This window comes from Erythrolamprus reginae, chromosome 1 (assembly GCF_031021105.1).
Source record: "Erythrolamprus reginae isolate rEryReg1 chromosome 1, rEryReg1.hap1, whole genome shotgun sequence".
Taxonomy (NCBI): domain Eukaryota; kingdom Metazoa; phylum Chordata; class Lepidosauria; order Squamata; family Dipsadidae; genus Erythrolamprus; species Erythrolamprus reginae.
In genome coordinates, this window is record NC_091950.1 from 257,238,500 (window position 1) to 257,254,487 (window position 15,988).

General features: G+C 40.7%; 1 protein-coding gene across 1 annotated transcript in view; it reads right to left on the reverse strand.

Annotated features, from left to right (window-relative positions):
* Positions 1-15,988, reverse strand: part of GREB1 (growth regulating estrogen receptor binding 1) — a 93,932-nt gene that overhangs the window by 14,684 nt on the left and 63,260 nt on the right. Inside the window, exons 18-25 of the mRNA XM_070732891.1 lie at positions 15,561-15,900; positions 14,440-14,555; positions 13,209-13,411; positions 11,208-11,297; positions 6,112-6,665; positions 3,527-3,629; positions 2,615-2,773; positions 492-634 (exon numbers count right to left, since the gene is read on the reverse strand). Coding sequence (XP_070588992.1) covers positions 492-634; positions 2,615-2,773; positions 3,527-3,629; positions 6,112-6,665; positions 11,208-11,297; positions 13,209-13,411; positions 14,440-14,555; positions 15,561-15,900 — 1,708 coding nt within the window. The remainder of the gene's footprint in view (positions 1-491; positions 635-2,614; positions 2,774-3,526; positions 3,630-6,111; positions 6,666-11,207; positions 11,298-13,208; positions 13,412-14,439; positions 14,556-15,560; positions 15,901-15,988) is intronic.

Consider the following 15,988-nt stretch of genomic DNA (forward strand, 5'->3'; position numbering starts at 1 on the left):
CTGCTGCATTTTAAAATGTATGCAATGAGTTGAGCCATGAGCTCTTTAAAAAAACCTAGCTCCTGGTATATATCTAGGGATTTATTTAGAAATGCTTTCTGTTTCATGAGTCCAGTTGATGGCAGGACCAAGCCAATCTTGCTAAGATACAGTATTTTAAAAAAAATTGGGCAGGGCTGAACTGAATTAGTAATTTAAGAGGATACCAGCAGGAAATCTGGTCCAGATTTACATTGTGAAGATGAAAAAAAAACCCTTCAATTTCCACATTACTGCTAAGTAATTTAATTTAGTGAAGCTGACTCTTAAATTATTTAGCAAAGAAGATATAATGATGTATCTTTAAAAAACGAACATGGATCAATAAATATAATGTTGCATAGGACTGTGCTTTGCCCCTTTCCAGTTTTTAAATCTGATGAATATTTCAATAATTTCTGCAGTGCTTGAAATGTAATGAAGATTTTTACTGCAGATTTTATTTATCTTACCTGATACCTGGGATTAAATCCCATATATTGATGACACTGTTCACAATGATGGTAAGTGTTGTAAGCAGCATATTTGGATAATCTCATCCGAGTTGTCTGGCGGCGCATGTACAGATCCTCTGGTTTTCTCTTAGTTGATCTATCTGCACAAATGCATTTTGACCGTATCAGCTAAAAGGGGCATCCACTATTACCAAGGGAGGAGCACATCTTTGTTCATTTGTCCCTGAAAAACTCTACTATACAACCAAGACAAGATTAAAAATGGATTTTCCTTATGAGAGTAGAGGGATGTCAATCATTCTGTCAAAATATTGCCTTCTGTTAATGCTATTACTAAGCCCTTTTTATAATAGAGTTCTGAATAGTTATACAATCTGGTACTTTTCAGAGGGGTTCAGAATATTATTTCAAGACTTCCAAGCCAACAAGTCCAAATACTAGATACAGTGGTACCTCTACCTACAAACGCCTCTATTTACAAACTTTTCTAGATAAGAACCGATTTTTTTGCCTTTTCTCAAGAACCATTTTCCACTTACAAACCTGAACCTCTGAAACTGTAACCGGAAAAGGCAGGGAAAATCCTCTGTGGGGCCTCTCTAGGAATCTCCTGGGAGGAAACACGGCCTCCACCCTCGCTGTGGTTTCCCCAATCGCACACATTAATGCACGGCCAGCGGCTTTAACCGCCAGCCGAAATTGCTCCCGGAGCCGGGGGATGCTGCCAAGAGCTCCGTGGAGCTCCGAACTTCCGGTTTCCGGCGAAACCGAAAGTTCGGCTTTTGGCAGCGCACCAAGGTGGCACGCTGCCTCCTGGGCTTAGGGGGGAGGTCCTGGGCCACCCTATTTAAGGGCGGTCTGAACAGGACCTCCCCCATGCCCCTGCTGGATGCCGAAGCGAACACCCACCTGCCCTCCGCTATCATACAGTGTGTCTGGAAGGGGTCGCTTCGGGGAATTTTTTGCAGCTTCCCATATTGGGGTGGCAGTTTTTTCGCCTATTCCACACTGACAGTAGGGATGGACTGGTTAGGGGGTGCGGTGCTATGTAGATATCATTTGATTAATTCGGCTTCCCTCTAGTCACTGGGGTTTTGGCAGGTTAAGGGCAGAAATGGGCAGTAGGAGCAACTGTGCATGCTCCTTTTGGGCATCTTTTCAAGATGATGGACCGCCTCTCTCCATGACCTATAGGTTGTTACAACTTCGGGGATTGGAGAGAGGATGCCCATGGGACTCACCGGATCCAATTGCCCTCGGGGATTGAAGGGTGAGCTCCTCCCACACGCTGAAGGGCGTGGCTCGGATCCAGGTGAAGGTGGCTACCTTCACCTGGTTCAGCAAGGAGTTATGTCCAATAAGTTGCCCAGGGAGGTTTTGACAGGAATTTCCACCCTGTTAGTTTTTGGTCTCTGCAGGTCCTTTGTTTACAGTTGAATTGGAATTATTTAAATTGACGTTATCTAAAGTTACGTTATTTAAATTTATGCTAATTTAATAAAGTGACCCTATATTTAATCCATATACTGTCTCAGCGTCTTTACTCCGCTTCCGGGGCAATTTGCTTTTACATTGATTCCTATGGGAAAAATTGCTTTTTCTTACAAACCTTTCTACTTAAGAATCTGGTCATGGAACTAATTAAGTTCATAAGTAGAGGTACCACTGTACTACTGTCAAGACTGAACTCAAATAATGCAGTTTTATTTAGATGAGTGTCAGGTTCAGTTAGTACTAGCTAGTTGCAAGTAATTAAGGATGGTTTAGTAGTTCAGTAGTAACTATGAACAAAAACTTCAGGCTATTTTCCTTCTTTCTTAGTCCCAGACTTTCACACACAGCATCTATTAGCTGTGTGAGTGCAATGCTCAAAGCCAGATTAGGAAAGGAACTATCAAGAGGTGAATGATGTCAATGAAGCTAACCATTATTTAATCCAAAATACAAATAACTGTTTGCCTTCCAAACTGAGTGGTGTTTCCTATCCCACCCTGCCAAATTTCTTCCCAAGACTGTAATGTAAAACAAGGTTCTGAGTGACAATTTCTCCTGCAATACTTTATTCTATAAAATTTGTACAAAAATAAAGTGGCTCAAATAAAGGAACCAGGTATTCTGACCTTCACTCTTTGTCTTTTGCACTGTTGAACAAACGAGACTTGCATCTTCATATTTTGGGTCGTGGATTGTATAATCAAAAGGCATCTTTTTAAATGTTTCTAATTCAGGCCACATATCTCCTGGCTGATGATAATATTGTTCTGAATTTTCCTGCAGATCTGTGGTATTATCCAGAAAAAGAAAATCCAAAAATATAAACACAGACAGGTGGTAAGATGGATTTCAGAAGAAACTCATCCTTATATGATGAAGTATTCAATGTAGAAGGAAAAATGGGACCAACCCCCTCTTTTTGCATGAACAACTCCAAGCTCTATCCAGCCTAGTTACAACTTAAGAATCAATTATTTTAGGAATGTTCAGCATGTACGACTTTTTAACATCCTGTATCTCACTACAATAACAAGGCAGTCCCTGCTGAAATGCAAATATTGATTAGTTCAAACTAATAACAATAATTTTTTTATAGTCCTCCTTCTATAGGTCATTACTCTTGCAGTGGAAGGAAGAGCATCCACCTGATTGATGGCTGTAAACAAAACATACAATTTTGTCATCAAAAGAATAAAGTCAGATAGAAATTAGCTTTGTGGTTCACATCTCCTGTTTGAAAGGAGAGTGGTAATGGATTTTGAACCCTTCAGAAGTTCTAGTATTGGAACACTGAATTACTCAGCTGAAATAAAATAAGAGCCAAGGTGGTCCAGTGGGTAACATGCAGTACTGCAGGCCACTAAAGCTGACTGCTTAATAATTATTAAGCAAGAATCAATTTTAGCTATGTTTTTCAACCATTCCCTTATTTTACAAGAATTAAAACGTTCCTATGTTTTTAAAAAAAGAATATGAAGAAAAAGGAAATCAAATAACATTAAATATTGTTTCCCAAAGAATAAACATGGGAGACATACCAACATTGATCTCCTCTTCGTCATAAACATCCACTTCTGTCAGCCGAATCAACATTCGAGATAAAATGCTAAGAAACTGTAGATAAGCACCAGTCTTTCCTATCTGGAAACACATAAATCAGAATAGTAAAGAATGTTTGGTTCAAATAGTGTATTTTAGAATCCGCCAATAAAAATGATGACTGCCAATTAATCTGAAGTAAATTGGAAACCTCCAATTCTACAGGTGCTGCCCTACTATGACGCACAGCCTTATAGCTTTAGAAACATAGAAACATAGAAGTCTGACGGCAGAAAAAGACCTCATGGTCCATCTAGTCTGCCCTTATACTATTTTCTGTATTTTATCTTAGGATGGATATATGTTTATCCCAGGCATGTTTAAATTCAGTTACTGTGGATTTACCAACCACGTCTGCTGGAAGTTTGTTCCAAGGATCTACTACTCTTTCAGTGAAATAATATTTTCTCATGTTGCCTTTGATCTTTCCCCCAACTAACTTCAGATTGTGTCCCCTTGTTCTTGTGTTCACTTTCCTATTAAAAACACTTCCCTCCTGAACCTTATTTAACCCTTTAACATATTTAAATGTTTCGATCATGTCCCCCCTTTTCCTTCTGTCCTCCAGACTATACAGATTGAGTTCATTAAGTCTTTCCTGATACGTTTTATGCTTAAGACCTTCCACCATTCTTGTAGCCCGTCTTTGGACCCGTTCAGTTTTGTCAATATCTTTTTTTTACAAAATTGAACGGGTCCAAAGACTTTGGGAGTTATAATTCAGAAGAAGGAGAAGGAGCGTATAATTTTCCCATTGATCTTTAGTTTCTGATTTTCACAGCTCGCATATTACTGCACTCAGAATATCAACCTGCAAATATATAAGGCAGGGGTTGACGAATCTTCTTGGATGAGAAGTGAAATGTCTTCAAAGAAAAGCAAGGAAGTTCAGCCCTTTGTTGAAAAAGCACGTTTGGGACCACCATGACATGGATGACTGAGAATATCCATAGGCATGTAGCTATGCACTTTGGGATGAACACCTTTGAATGGTAACGGGTAGGATTGGATTTCCAGAAAAAAATGCAGACTACATGAACTGTTTGTGCTTCAGTTTGAGATGCTGGTACTGCTCAGGGCCCCGAGGACTCAACAATTCTCTAATTGGCCTCAACAATTCCCTAAAAGGATGCAAATGAGTAGCTGTCTGCAAGGAATATAAAGCCTTCCATTCCCCCCCCCCCCAATCCAATAAGAGCTGAAGAAGCCTCTCAGATAAAAAGCAAAATGTCTTAAGCAAAACAAGAAAGGCCAGTTGTCTCTTGTAAAAAGAATCTTTGGGACATATAAAGCAGGGGTGGGCAATTCATTGTGGAAGGCTGAACCTATACAACCTGATTTGATGTCCTCAAAGTCCATAACTTCAATTCATCAGGCTGCTCCAGTATTTTAAGGCCATCTTGAGAGCCTTTGGGTTGATGATGGAACTATATAATAAACTGGTGACTAATGATGGTAATCATATTTATGATAGGGTTATGACCACAATTGAGCCTGAAATTCTGCTCATAAGTCATCATATGACTGAACTCGATTTTATGACCATCATTAAGTAGGTCAGAGTGCCCATTACATGAATCACAGGATTTTAAGTCTGAATCCAGCTTATCCAGTGGGTATGTCCACAATGCAGCCATGCAAGCTATTGTGTGTGCACCTAGGTACACCCACATTACACCAACTTTTGTGAGCTGGACTGGCTTCCAATCAGTTTCTGGCCGTAATTCAAGGTGTTGGTCATTTCCTTTAAAGCTCTACATGGCTTAGGGCCAGACTAACTTTGAGACCGCCTTCTACCATATAGTTTTCAGTGACCAAGGGTTGGTCTTCTCCGGGTCCCATCAGCTAAACAGTGTCGGCTGATGGAGCTGTGAGGGAGAGCCTTCTCTGGAGTGGCTCCGGCTCTCTGGAACCAGCTACCTCCTGAGATGTCTACTACCCCCCACTCTACAGGCCTGCCAGAAAGCCAGAAAGACCTGGCTTTTCCGGCAGGCCTGGGGCCATTTATTAGATGATGCACCATCAATATCTGGCCATAAATGATACATAGGGTCTTATTGTGGGTTTTAGATTGTTTTTTAAATTGTTTCTCTTTTTAGATGTTTTAATATTAATACTGTATATCTTGTTCTCTTTGGTTGTGAGCCGCCCAGAGCCCTTAGGGAGTTGGGCGGCATACAAATTGAACTAAATAACTAAATAAATGTCTTGCTGGAAAATGATGAAAACCATCCAAAGCACAATCACATAACCATGAAATGCAGCAACTTGTCATCATTGAGAGCCAGCAACTGAAATGCAATTGCTTGATCATGGGGGTGGTAGAGCAGACATAATTTTGAGGACAGCTCATAAAGTAACTTTTTTGAAGTCATAATCTTAATTCAGAGGGTCATTAAACAACCAGTACTATACTAAGTCAAGGACTGCTTGGTAGTTTTGTCCTACAACGGAATTGTTTTTACTTTCCTTAAGAGGGTGACAGGGAAATTATCAACAGGGGATATTAGAAGTAATTACATACCTGGGGTGGCCCATTCAGTAGCAGCCTCCTGGGATGAAAAGTGTCCATCCTCCCTTCATTTCTATTGTTGTAGTCCATGTGGATTGGCTTGGGAACTGTCCACTGGCGATAATAGAGGGACTGCTCTGTGGAGGTCATCGTTTTATTCATGAGAGGGCGAAAAGAGCTTGTCCACGTTACTGAATGGTAAGGCAAGAGGGAGGAGGATTTGGGAAGCCCCGTGCTGTCCGCAGAGATGACAATATCATAGATCAGTTTGGGAAGGTAAACAATGGGAGGTTGCTGGGAGGTTTTGGCCATGGAACACTGAGAGCCCTGCAGAGGCAAGGAGCTATGGGTGGGGAGAGAAGAAACCAAGGAAGATGAGAAAGGAGAAGGTGACGATGAAGAGATGGAAGCCTGACCAGCTTTTGCGGTCTGTTTAGGCTCTTTTTCCACTTTGAGTCTTGGCTTTTCAGTGCTGTTCACATTCTCTTCCTTACTGTTGCTTAACATCTGCTCAGGTGACTTTTTTCCTACCTCCCCTGCAGATGCTTCACTGCAACATGGCGCGCCTGTGAATAAAATATATAGTTTAACAATGAAACAGTGATGATTAGTGGCAACTCCGTACTATCATATTACTCCCTTCCCCACATACATATAAGAACATCACTATAAATCATTCCTGGGGGTACAATATAATAGGCAGAAACAGACAAGCAAGGCTGAGACCTTGAAATTAAATGGGGGTGGAAATAATGAGGTCTTGGTGAGAGATGAGCCTGAATTTATATGGATCAGTTGTTTGAAATATGTTTAAATTTCAGTTTATCACATTGCCAAAAAAGGATCCTAAAATTTGGTCAGAATGTGCTGTGAATAACAATTTTTAATGTGAGCAGGAGAAAAAGGAGTTTCCTCAGCACAAATTCAACATGCAAATATTATTCTGCAACCCACAAATTCTCACTCTAAAATAAACACACACACACACGAGATATGGTTTAGTTTAAACTCCAGTAGGAAGCCTTTGAAGAACAAAGATTAAAGGTCACCTCCAGATCTTTTTTCTAAGAAAGAGTATTTGTGTATTAGGATGATTAATCTGTGTGCCATCGCTTGTGAAATGTCATATAAAATGTTTATTTTCCTCATGAGTGCATAGGCTGGGAAATTGGAGAAGCATTCTGACCAAATTTATATTTCCTTTACACCTTCCAAATGATGACATATGTATTGTTTACTTTAATTCCAGAAGAAGTGATTATACTTATTATGGCAATGAATAATACTGCAACATATTTAAAAGTAACAGTAAAAATTTAAATTCCTTCCTGATTTGTTATTGTCAGACAAGAATTCAAGAGCTGAGGTGGTGCAGTGATTTAGAGTGTAGTACTGCAGGCTACTTAAGCTGACTGCTAGCTGAAGTTCGGCAGTTTGAATCTCCCAAGGCTCAAGGTTGACTCAGACGTCCATCCTTCCAAGATGGATAAAATGATGACCTAGATTGTCAGGGGAAATATGCTAACTCTGTAAACCACTTAGAGAGGGCTGTAAAAGCACTAAGTGTCTTAGTGTTATTGCTACTGCTGGTTATATACTGTAGTAGATTGAAATGTACTATGCAGATAAATAATAAGATGTTTAAAATGTATATGATATGTTATATATGGTCACATAGGCTGTTACATTTTCTCACTTTTAACAGCATGTAATATTTTCTAATAGTGATAGTAGGTAATGAAGGGAATAAAGATAAAAAAGATAATTTAATTCAGCATGAGATTTTGCCTAGGTTCATGCTTAGATCTCCATGGCCAAATATCTTTATACATTACAGATGATTAATTCCACCAAATTGAATTGCAGAAACACTTAACAGCACTGGTTGAAAGTATTTCCCTATCAGAAATTGTAAAAACATACCTAATTCTATAGCAATAGGTTTTTAAAGTTTTTATATGGATTTTTTTGTTCTTTTTTCCCTAAGAACAATAGCAGCATGGATTAAAAGCATGGACTAAAACGCTAGAGCAATGATTGACAACCCAAGAACTTTTAAGATATATAGACTTCAACTCCCGGAATTCCTCAGTTCGTCATTCCTCTCAATACTCAATATTCCTTCAGTTTCCGACGTTCTTCTTCTTAATGTTACTGTCACTTGGCCCCACTACATCAATCACCAGTGCTTTCTTGTACTATGGTTGATTGGCTAGTATCTCTATGAATCTGAAAGACGAACAGGAAATTCCGCACACTTGGCTGGGGAATTCTGGGATTTGAAGTTTACTCATCATAAAGCTGCTGAGGCTGAGCAACACTGCTGTGGAGGATAAGGGAGATGTAAATGGTTTCCAGAAATAAAATGACAGTCCAACATTCAAAGAAAACACAGAAAATGCTGAACTGGCAATTTATGATAACACAATTACAACTTATGGAGTTTGGGGAAAGATTTGTAAAAATGATTAAAGCAATTTATCATGAACGAACAGCAAAAGTTATGATAAATGGAGATATGTCTGAGAAGGTGAATATTATGAAAGGTGCGAGACAGGGATGTCCTCTCTCCCCATTACTGTTTGTATTGACGCTAGAGATATTTACTAGAAAGATAAGACAAAACAAGGCTATAAAAGGCATGAGAATTAAGAAAGAAGAATATAAGTTACAGGCATTTGCAGATGACTTGGTGTTTATTTTAGAAGAGCCAGTAGAAACAGCACCAAAATTAATAGAATAAAATTAATAGGTTAATAGGTTAATTTAACAAAATTAATAGAACAAAATTAATAGGTTCCTAAGAGGCCAGTAAGGGGCGAACATAAGTGCACTGGTGTGCCTTTCGTCCCCTGTCCAATTGTCTTTCCTTTCCTTCACCTATCTTATATATTCTCTTCCTTTCATATATCCTCTCCTCTAAGTTCACTTTCACCCTCTTTTATATTATCACAGGTCTATTTTTCTTCCTATGTATTTGGGTATTGGACAAATGAATAAATAAAAATAAAAAATAAATATGGAGAGTTAGCAGGGCTGAAAATCAATAAAGACAAAATGAAAATCTTAGTGAAAAATGATACCGAGAAACAGAAAAGGGAGCTTGTGGAAAAAACAGATATAGATTACCAAAAAAAGATGCCGTGTTTCCCCGAAAGTAAGACAGTGTCTTACTTTCTTTTTACCCCCAAAAGCCCCACTACGTCTTACTTTCAGGGTATGTCTTACATTGGAAAGGAGGCGGGCGAAGGAGGGCGCAGCTCCGGCCGCTCACCTCAGAGCCGGTCAGCCTCGCTGGCCGCTTGCAGCCGAGCTTCGGCAGGGGAAGAGGCGGTGGCGCCGGTGGCTCGGCTGCAAGCGGCCAGTGAGGCCGACCGGCTCCGAGGCGAGCGGCCGGAGCTGTGCCCTCCTTCGCCCGCCTCCTTTCCGGCAGCTCGCCGCAGCGCCACCACCTCTTCCCCTGCCTCGCTGGCTGCTTGCAGCCGAGCCTCGGCAGGGGAAGAGGCGGTGGCGCCGCGGCGAGGCAAAGGCGAGGGGCGCATGGGGAGCTGCCGGAAAAGAGGCGGGCGAAGGAGGGCGCAGCTCCGGCCGCTCGCCTCGGAGCCGGTCGGCCTCGCTGGCCGCTTGCAGCCGAGCCACCGGCGCCACCGCCTCTTCCCCTGCCGAGACTTGGCTGCAAGCGGCCAGCAAGGCCGACCGGCTCCGAGGTGAGCAGCTGGAGCTGCGCCCTCCTTCGCCCGCCTCCTTTCCGGCAGCTCGCCGCGGCGCCACCGCCTCTTCCCCTGCCTCGCTGGCCGCTTGCAGCCGAGCCTCGGCAGGGGAAGAGGCAGTGGCGCCGCGGCGAGGCGAAGGCGAGGGGCGCACGGGGAGCTGCCAGAAAGGAGGCGGGCGAAGGAGGGCGCAGCTCTGGCCGCTCGCCTCGGAGCCGGTCGGCCTCGCTGGCCGCTTGCAGCTGAGCCTCGGCAGGGGAAGAGGCGGTGGCGCCGCGGCGAGGCGAAGACGAGAGGCGCGCAGGGAGCTTGGAAGCGACATCATCGGGCTCCCCCCTCGGCAATACCCCCATGTTTCCCCGAAAGTAAGACATATGTCTTACTTTCGGGGTACGGCTTATATTAGCCGACCCCCCTGAAACCCCCGATACGTCTTACAATCGGGGGTGTCTTACTATTGGGGAAACACAGTAAGATATTTGGGGGTACATTTAATGCATTGGCATCCTTCAGTCTCAAAAGACCATGGTATCATGCAAGATATATAACGATCAAGGAAGACAGCTATTACAAACTGAGAAGACAACCTGAAATAGATTTGGAGAAATGGAAGAACCTACAATTATCCTTAATGGGCAGCATAGCGACAATTAAGATGAATATATTACTGAGATTGTTGTTTTTATTCCAAACAATACCAATAAAGTTAAAGAAAAATATTTTCAAAATCTTAATAAGACAATAATGAAATTTATAGGGCAAGAATAAAAAAAAAGCAAGGATCAATATAAAGATACATCAAGATTCAAGACTTAGAGGAGGATTTGGACTTTCAAACTGGGAATTATACTATCAGGCAGCAGTATTATCATGGATGAAAGAATGGATTGTGTTAAGAAATACAAGATTACTGACATTAGAGAGACATGAATTACAATTAGGTTGGCATGCCTTTCTATGGTATGGGAAGAATAAAATACACAGTTACTTTCAAAGGCGTTGTATAAGAAATGAATTATTAGTAGTATGGGAAAAAACTCGTGAGAAACATTATTTGAAAATACCAATGTGGCTTTCGACAATGGAAGCATTAATACATCCAAATAGGACTAATATGGAAAATATGATTAGCTATAAAGACGCAAAATTGGAAAGCAGACAAAAGGAGAGATATTTAAGAAAAAAAATGTGCAGAAATGAACAGATTAAAAATGGCAATTAAAGGGAAAGAAGAATCAGAGTATTATGATATATGAGACCATTTTTATCATTGGATAGAAAATGAATATAAATGAAAAGACACATGGAGTTAAATAAAATGAAAGGGAAAGGTTTTGATAGAGGATAATTTAAACTTTTTATTTAAAAAAAAGAAAACACTGAACTGAGAAGTCTTACTTGATGCTTTTGAAGAGACAGAAGAATCGGCAGAATCACGAGAGCCAGATCTGTCCCTATTCACAGGGCTTCTTGTTTCGGAAGCTGAGCCTACTCCATAATTGAAGGGAAAACTTATTTAATGTTTTTATAGATAACATGTGATCTAACTTAAAATACAAAGGTGGTGAAGAAATAGACTCTTACTTTGATACCAGTAATCCTCTCAGTATCCCCACAAAAATATGTAATCAAATGATAGGCATATTTTTTGTAGTTTTGTAGTTGATCCAGGGTATAAGCCATAAACCCATGATGGCAAATCTATGGCATGCCTGCCACAGATGGCACACAAAGCCATTTCAGAGGGCATGCAAGGTGTTGCCCTATGTCAGCTCTAGTGTGCATATGCGCACTGGCAGGTTGATTTTTGGCTTTTTCGTCTTCCAGGTGCTTCAGGGAAGCTTCCCTGAAGCCCCAGAGTACAAAAAACCAACAGGCAAATTGGAAGTTCGGAAAAATGGAAGAAATAGTTCATGTCCTGAGTTTCTGGTTTGCCCGTTGTGCTGTTTTTCACACTCGAGGGCTTCAGGAACCTTCCCTGAACCCTCTGGATTTCACAAAAACAGTACAACGGGCAAACCAGAAGTCTGTTTTTCCAAACTTCCGGTTTGCCTGTTTTTTCACCGTCCCAGGATTCAGTGAGGCCTGTGTGCATGCACAGGAATGGGGGCTTTTGCCCATGCGCAGGGGCAGTGCAGAGGGAAGTGCGCATGCTTGGGGTGATGGAAGGGATGTGGGCACATGCATGCATGCTAGCACATGCTAGCACACAGCCTTTTGGCATGCAAAAAAGGTTTGCCATCACTGCCATAAACCATTTATTTACATATACACATTTACACCAGAGGTGGGTTGCTCCTGGTTCTCACTGGTAGCAAACTGCTGGTGAGGTCACATGTCATGGAACTGATTCTGTCAGTGCCGGTCCATGAATGCCACCATCTTTTGAGGGAATTTTTCCCCCATTTCCCCCCCTCCTTCTGTGCATGCGCAGGAGCCAAGTTTTTGGAACTGTACGTGTGCTGCCATTTTGTTTTGGGCTTTTGGGGGGGCAGCATGTATGTGCGTACAAAGCGTGCACGTGCTCAGGAGACATGGCCCCACAGCGCAGGAGGAAGCAAATTGGCAAGCGAGGTAAGTTAGAACCCATCCCTGATTTATACTGTACGTATACATACACAGAGAAGCACAACATTGATAGGATAAGGCAAATACTACCGGAGAAACTGTCTCAGCCCCAACCCACGCCAGCAGAAGGGACATTGTACATAGTCCTTTGGTCGAGAAATTCTAGCTGGTGGGTTCCTGGAGAAAGGACTTTTCTGCCAAGGTTCCCACACTCTGGAACATTTTGTGCCCCTTGAGATCTGCACACACCGTATTTTTGTCCTTCCTTAAGAGCTTCAAAACTTTACGAATGAGCCAGGGGCTTATTGGAAGGGGCTAGTAGAAGAAGATCCCACCTCCACCCTATAACATTCTGGTTTTTGACTGGCTTTTTTCATTTATTTAATATTTAATCTTCTAATGTTTGTACTTCTGGTTTTATTTATTTATTTATTCATTTATTTATTTATTCATTTATTTATTCATTTATTAGATTTGTATGCCGCCCCTCTCCGAAGACTCGGGGCAGCTCACAACAGCAATAAAAACAATATAACAGTGGAACAAATCTAATATTAAAAACATATAAAACCCTATCATTATTTAAAAACCAAACAGCATATGTCTGCAAGCCTGCTGGAGCCACTTGCTGGTGAGTTGTTAAATATACATTTAATAAATAAATGAATGAATGAATCTCAAGCCCTGTACTCCTGGATTGATTCCTTTCTCCAAAATAACCTGCGTGTCTTTTCTTTTAGGCTATCAACTGCTCAATTTTATTCAATATATTGGAAGGCCATGGGTGGGGAAGGCTGGTTCAATGCTATGGTCCAAAGGATGCCCCTTTACCTTCCGTTACTATTTCTTCATCCTCGTTATCAGTACTGCTCAGTTTTTCTGGGTCACTCTCCAAGACATCGTTTGTAGTGCCCCCTTTCTCTACTGTACTTTCAGAATTGACAAAATAGGCTGCCAAACCAAGCTCTTGCTCCAAAGCTGTTCTCACTAGGCAGGAGGAGTTTATCAACCGTAGATCACAGTATCTCAAGGATCTTAGATGGGCAGATAGAAAAAGAAAGAACAAATTAAACATGCCAATAATATTAACTAAAAAATTCCATTCACCATCCTACCCCTAACCTATTTTTTTGTCTACAACAATGGAGAATTGCATTTCAAATAACTGCATTTCAACTACTTTGTGGATGTTACCATTCTGGAAAATAAATTTCTAAGTTCTCAAAGCTGCTAAGGTTGCGAAACACTATTCATGCATTGCTATTTCCTTGATATTTGGCATTAAAAGTGGGGCTTAATTTGTACCAAAATTCATCCTGAGATATAATATCAAGACCTATCTCAAATGTGAAATTTACCAAACTGGTATTCCTGACCCAATATACAGTACAACCCTTTTGCTGGTAGATAATAAGAAATTCTCATATTTGTTTCTAGATGATATTAACTGATATTAACTGATATTAACTAATGATATTAAGAAAGATGCTGTTGCCAATGTATTTTTTCCTAATAGAGTTGTGCAAATATTTGGCCCCAAACAGGAAATATGGTTCAGATTTAGGAGGCTACATGCTGTACCTGCTTAGAGACTGCATAGAGCAAACACACGTACATCAGATCCAAAGCACCAACTTGGTTCAGATCCCTATTTTCTAGCTATTTCATGTTTGCCAAGGGTTGAGGAACATCTTTCCTTCCAGTGATCCTTCAGAGGGCGCCTAGTGACCTTTGATGCCATCAAGCACGTTAGAATTATTTGACTTAACAAAGACAGTATATGCTCCATTCCTTCTGCTCCTATAGGTACAGTTAGCTAGTTTTGTGCCAGAGAGCATAGTGAGCACAACTGACAAAGCAAGTAAGGTTTTGGGTCTTGGCTTCCCAAGAATTAAATATGAAACATTGTAGAATACAAGCACAAGTTATTGAAAAGAGACTGTAAGATGCAGTCATTTTCATATTATTATTGCAAAAATGAGAAAAGATTGTCAATACAAGCTTTTGTGGTTGGGTTGTTTTCTGAGGGTGGGGTGAGTTTATTTTTAATAACATTCATTACCTTGGCAGGGATTCCCCTTGAGGATCCATTCCACTGAAAATCAAAATGCAAGGTAGACCTTCCAGTTCCAAATATGTCTGGGGTTTCCAATCAGCATCTTCAATTTTCTGCCAGTTCTGTCAGTCATATTTAAGGCAACTAATTAGAACATATACAGCCAATCGGAGGGGTGGGGAATTAAGTGTTGGAACAATCACTCCCTCTCAACCCAACCCAACTCAAAGGCTTATTATTGTGAGCAAAATAGGAGGAGGAGGTATGTTTACTGCCTTGAGTCACATATAAGTATAAAAATAAAAAGAAGGGCAATCAATCAATCAATCAATAAGTAGGTAAGTAAGTAAGTAAATAGTTAGGTAGGGAGGTAAGTAAATAAATACATAATTAAATAGGTAGGTAGGTAAATAAGTAACTAAGTAAGTAAGTAAATAAATTAATAAATTTATGCTCTAGATCTCAGCTCAACTGAGAACATATAAAATACTTTGAATATAGAATGTAGAATATAGAATACTCTTGTCAATCAGTTTTGGCCTTCATTTATAATAGGGCGAAGAGAAAACACTATTAAAGTGTTAGCGTAACTTATGTAGTGGTTAAGATCATCTGGCATGTGGAATTAAATGCTGCTAGTGTTATTATTACTTTTTTAAAAATCCTATGATAATAATGATGATTTTATCCTGCATATATGCATATATACATGCATGCGTACATCTATAACCCAAGAATTAAATATGAAACATTGTAATGATTTGGTGAAGTTCTAAAATTTATACCCAGCACTTAGAATACAAGCACAAGGGTGGGATGAGTTTGTTTTTAATATTTATTTATTTGTTTGTTTGTTTGTTTATTTATTTATTGGATTTGTATGCCGCCCCTCTCCGTAGACTAATAACATTACCGTGGCACAAGGCCACAAACATACAGGTAGTCCTCAACTTACGACCACCACTGAGCCCTAAATTTAGGTTGCTAAGTGAGAAATTTGTCAAGTGAGTTTTGCCCCACTTGACAGAGCCAGATTGGATCCTGTAAATATTCTTTGTTCCTACAGACTGCATTAATCGGACATCAACTGCCCAGGCTACAGCAACCGAGATTTCACCACAAAGTACCTTGAGTTGTTCCACAAAGTGCTTCCCTACGTTGATTCCGGAGTTGGGATTCCCCAGGATGATTTCAAAACGGCATTCCAAACCAAGCCTTTCTCTCACATGGTTGAGGCGTTCATAAGCCACTGCGGCCAATGGCATGCAAGGGATCCTTAAGACCACCATCAGCCCATGTCCACTGGGACACTGTTTGGAAGAGTTGATGAGGTTCTGTGTGATCTCTAATGTTTCAACAGTGGTGTAATTTTTCATCTGAGATAAGCCGCAGACTGCCATCATGGCTGCAGAGTAGTGCTGGACAAGGACAAATGTCCTTATCACTGCACTATGCAGACGAGGAAACCTGAAAGGACACAAAATGCAAGGTGATCTTATGAGGATACTCTAGATTTATTTATTTATTTATTTATTTATTGGATTTGTATACCGCC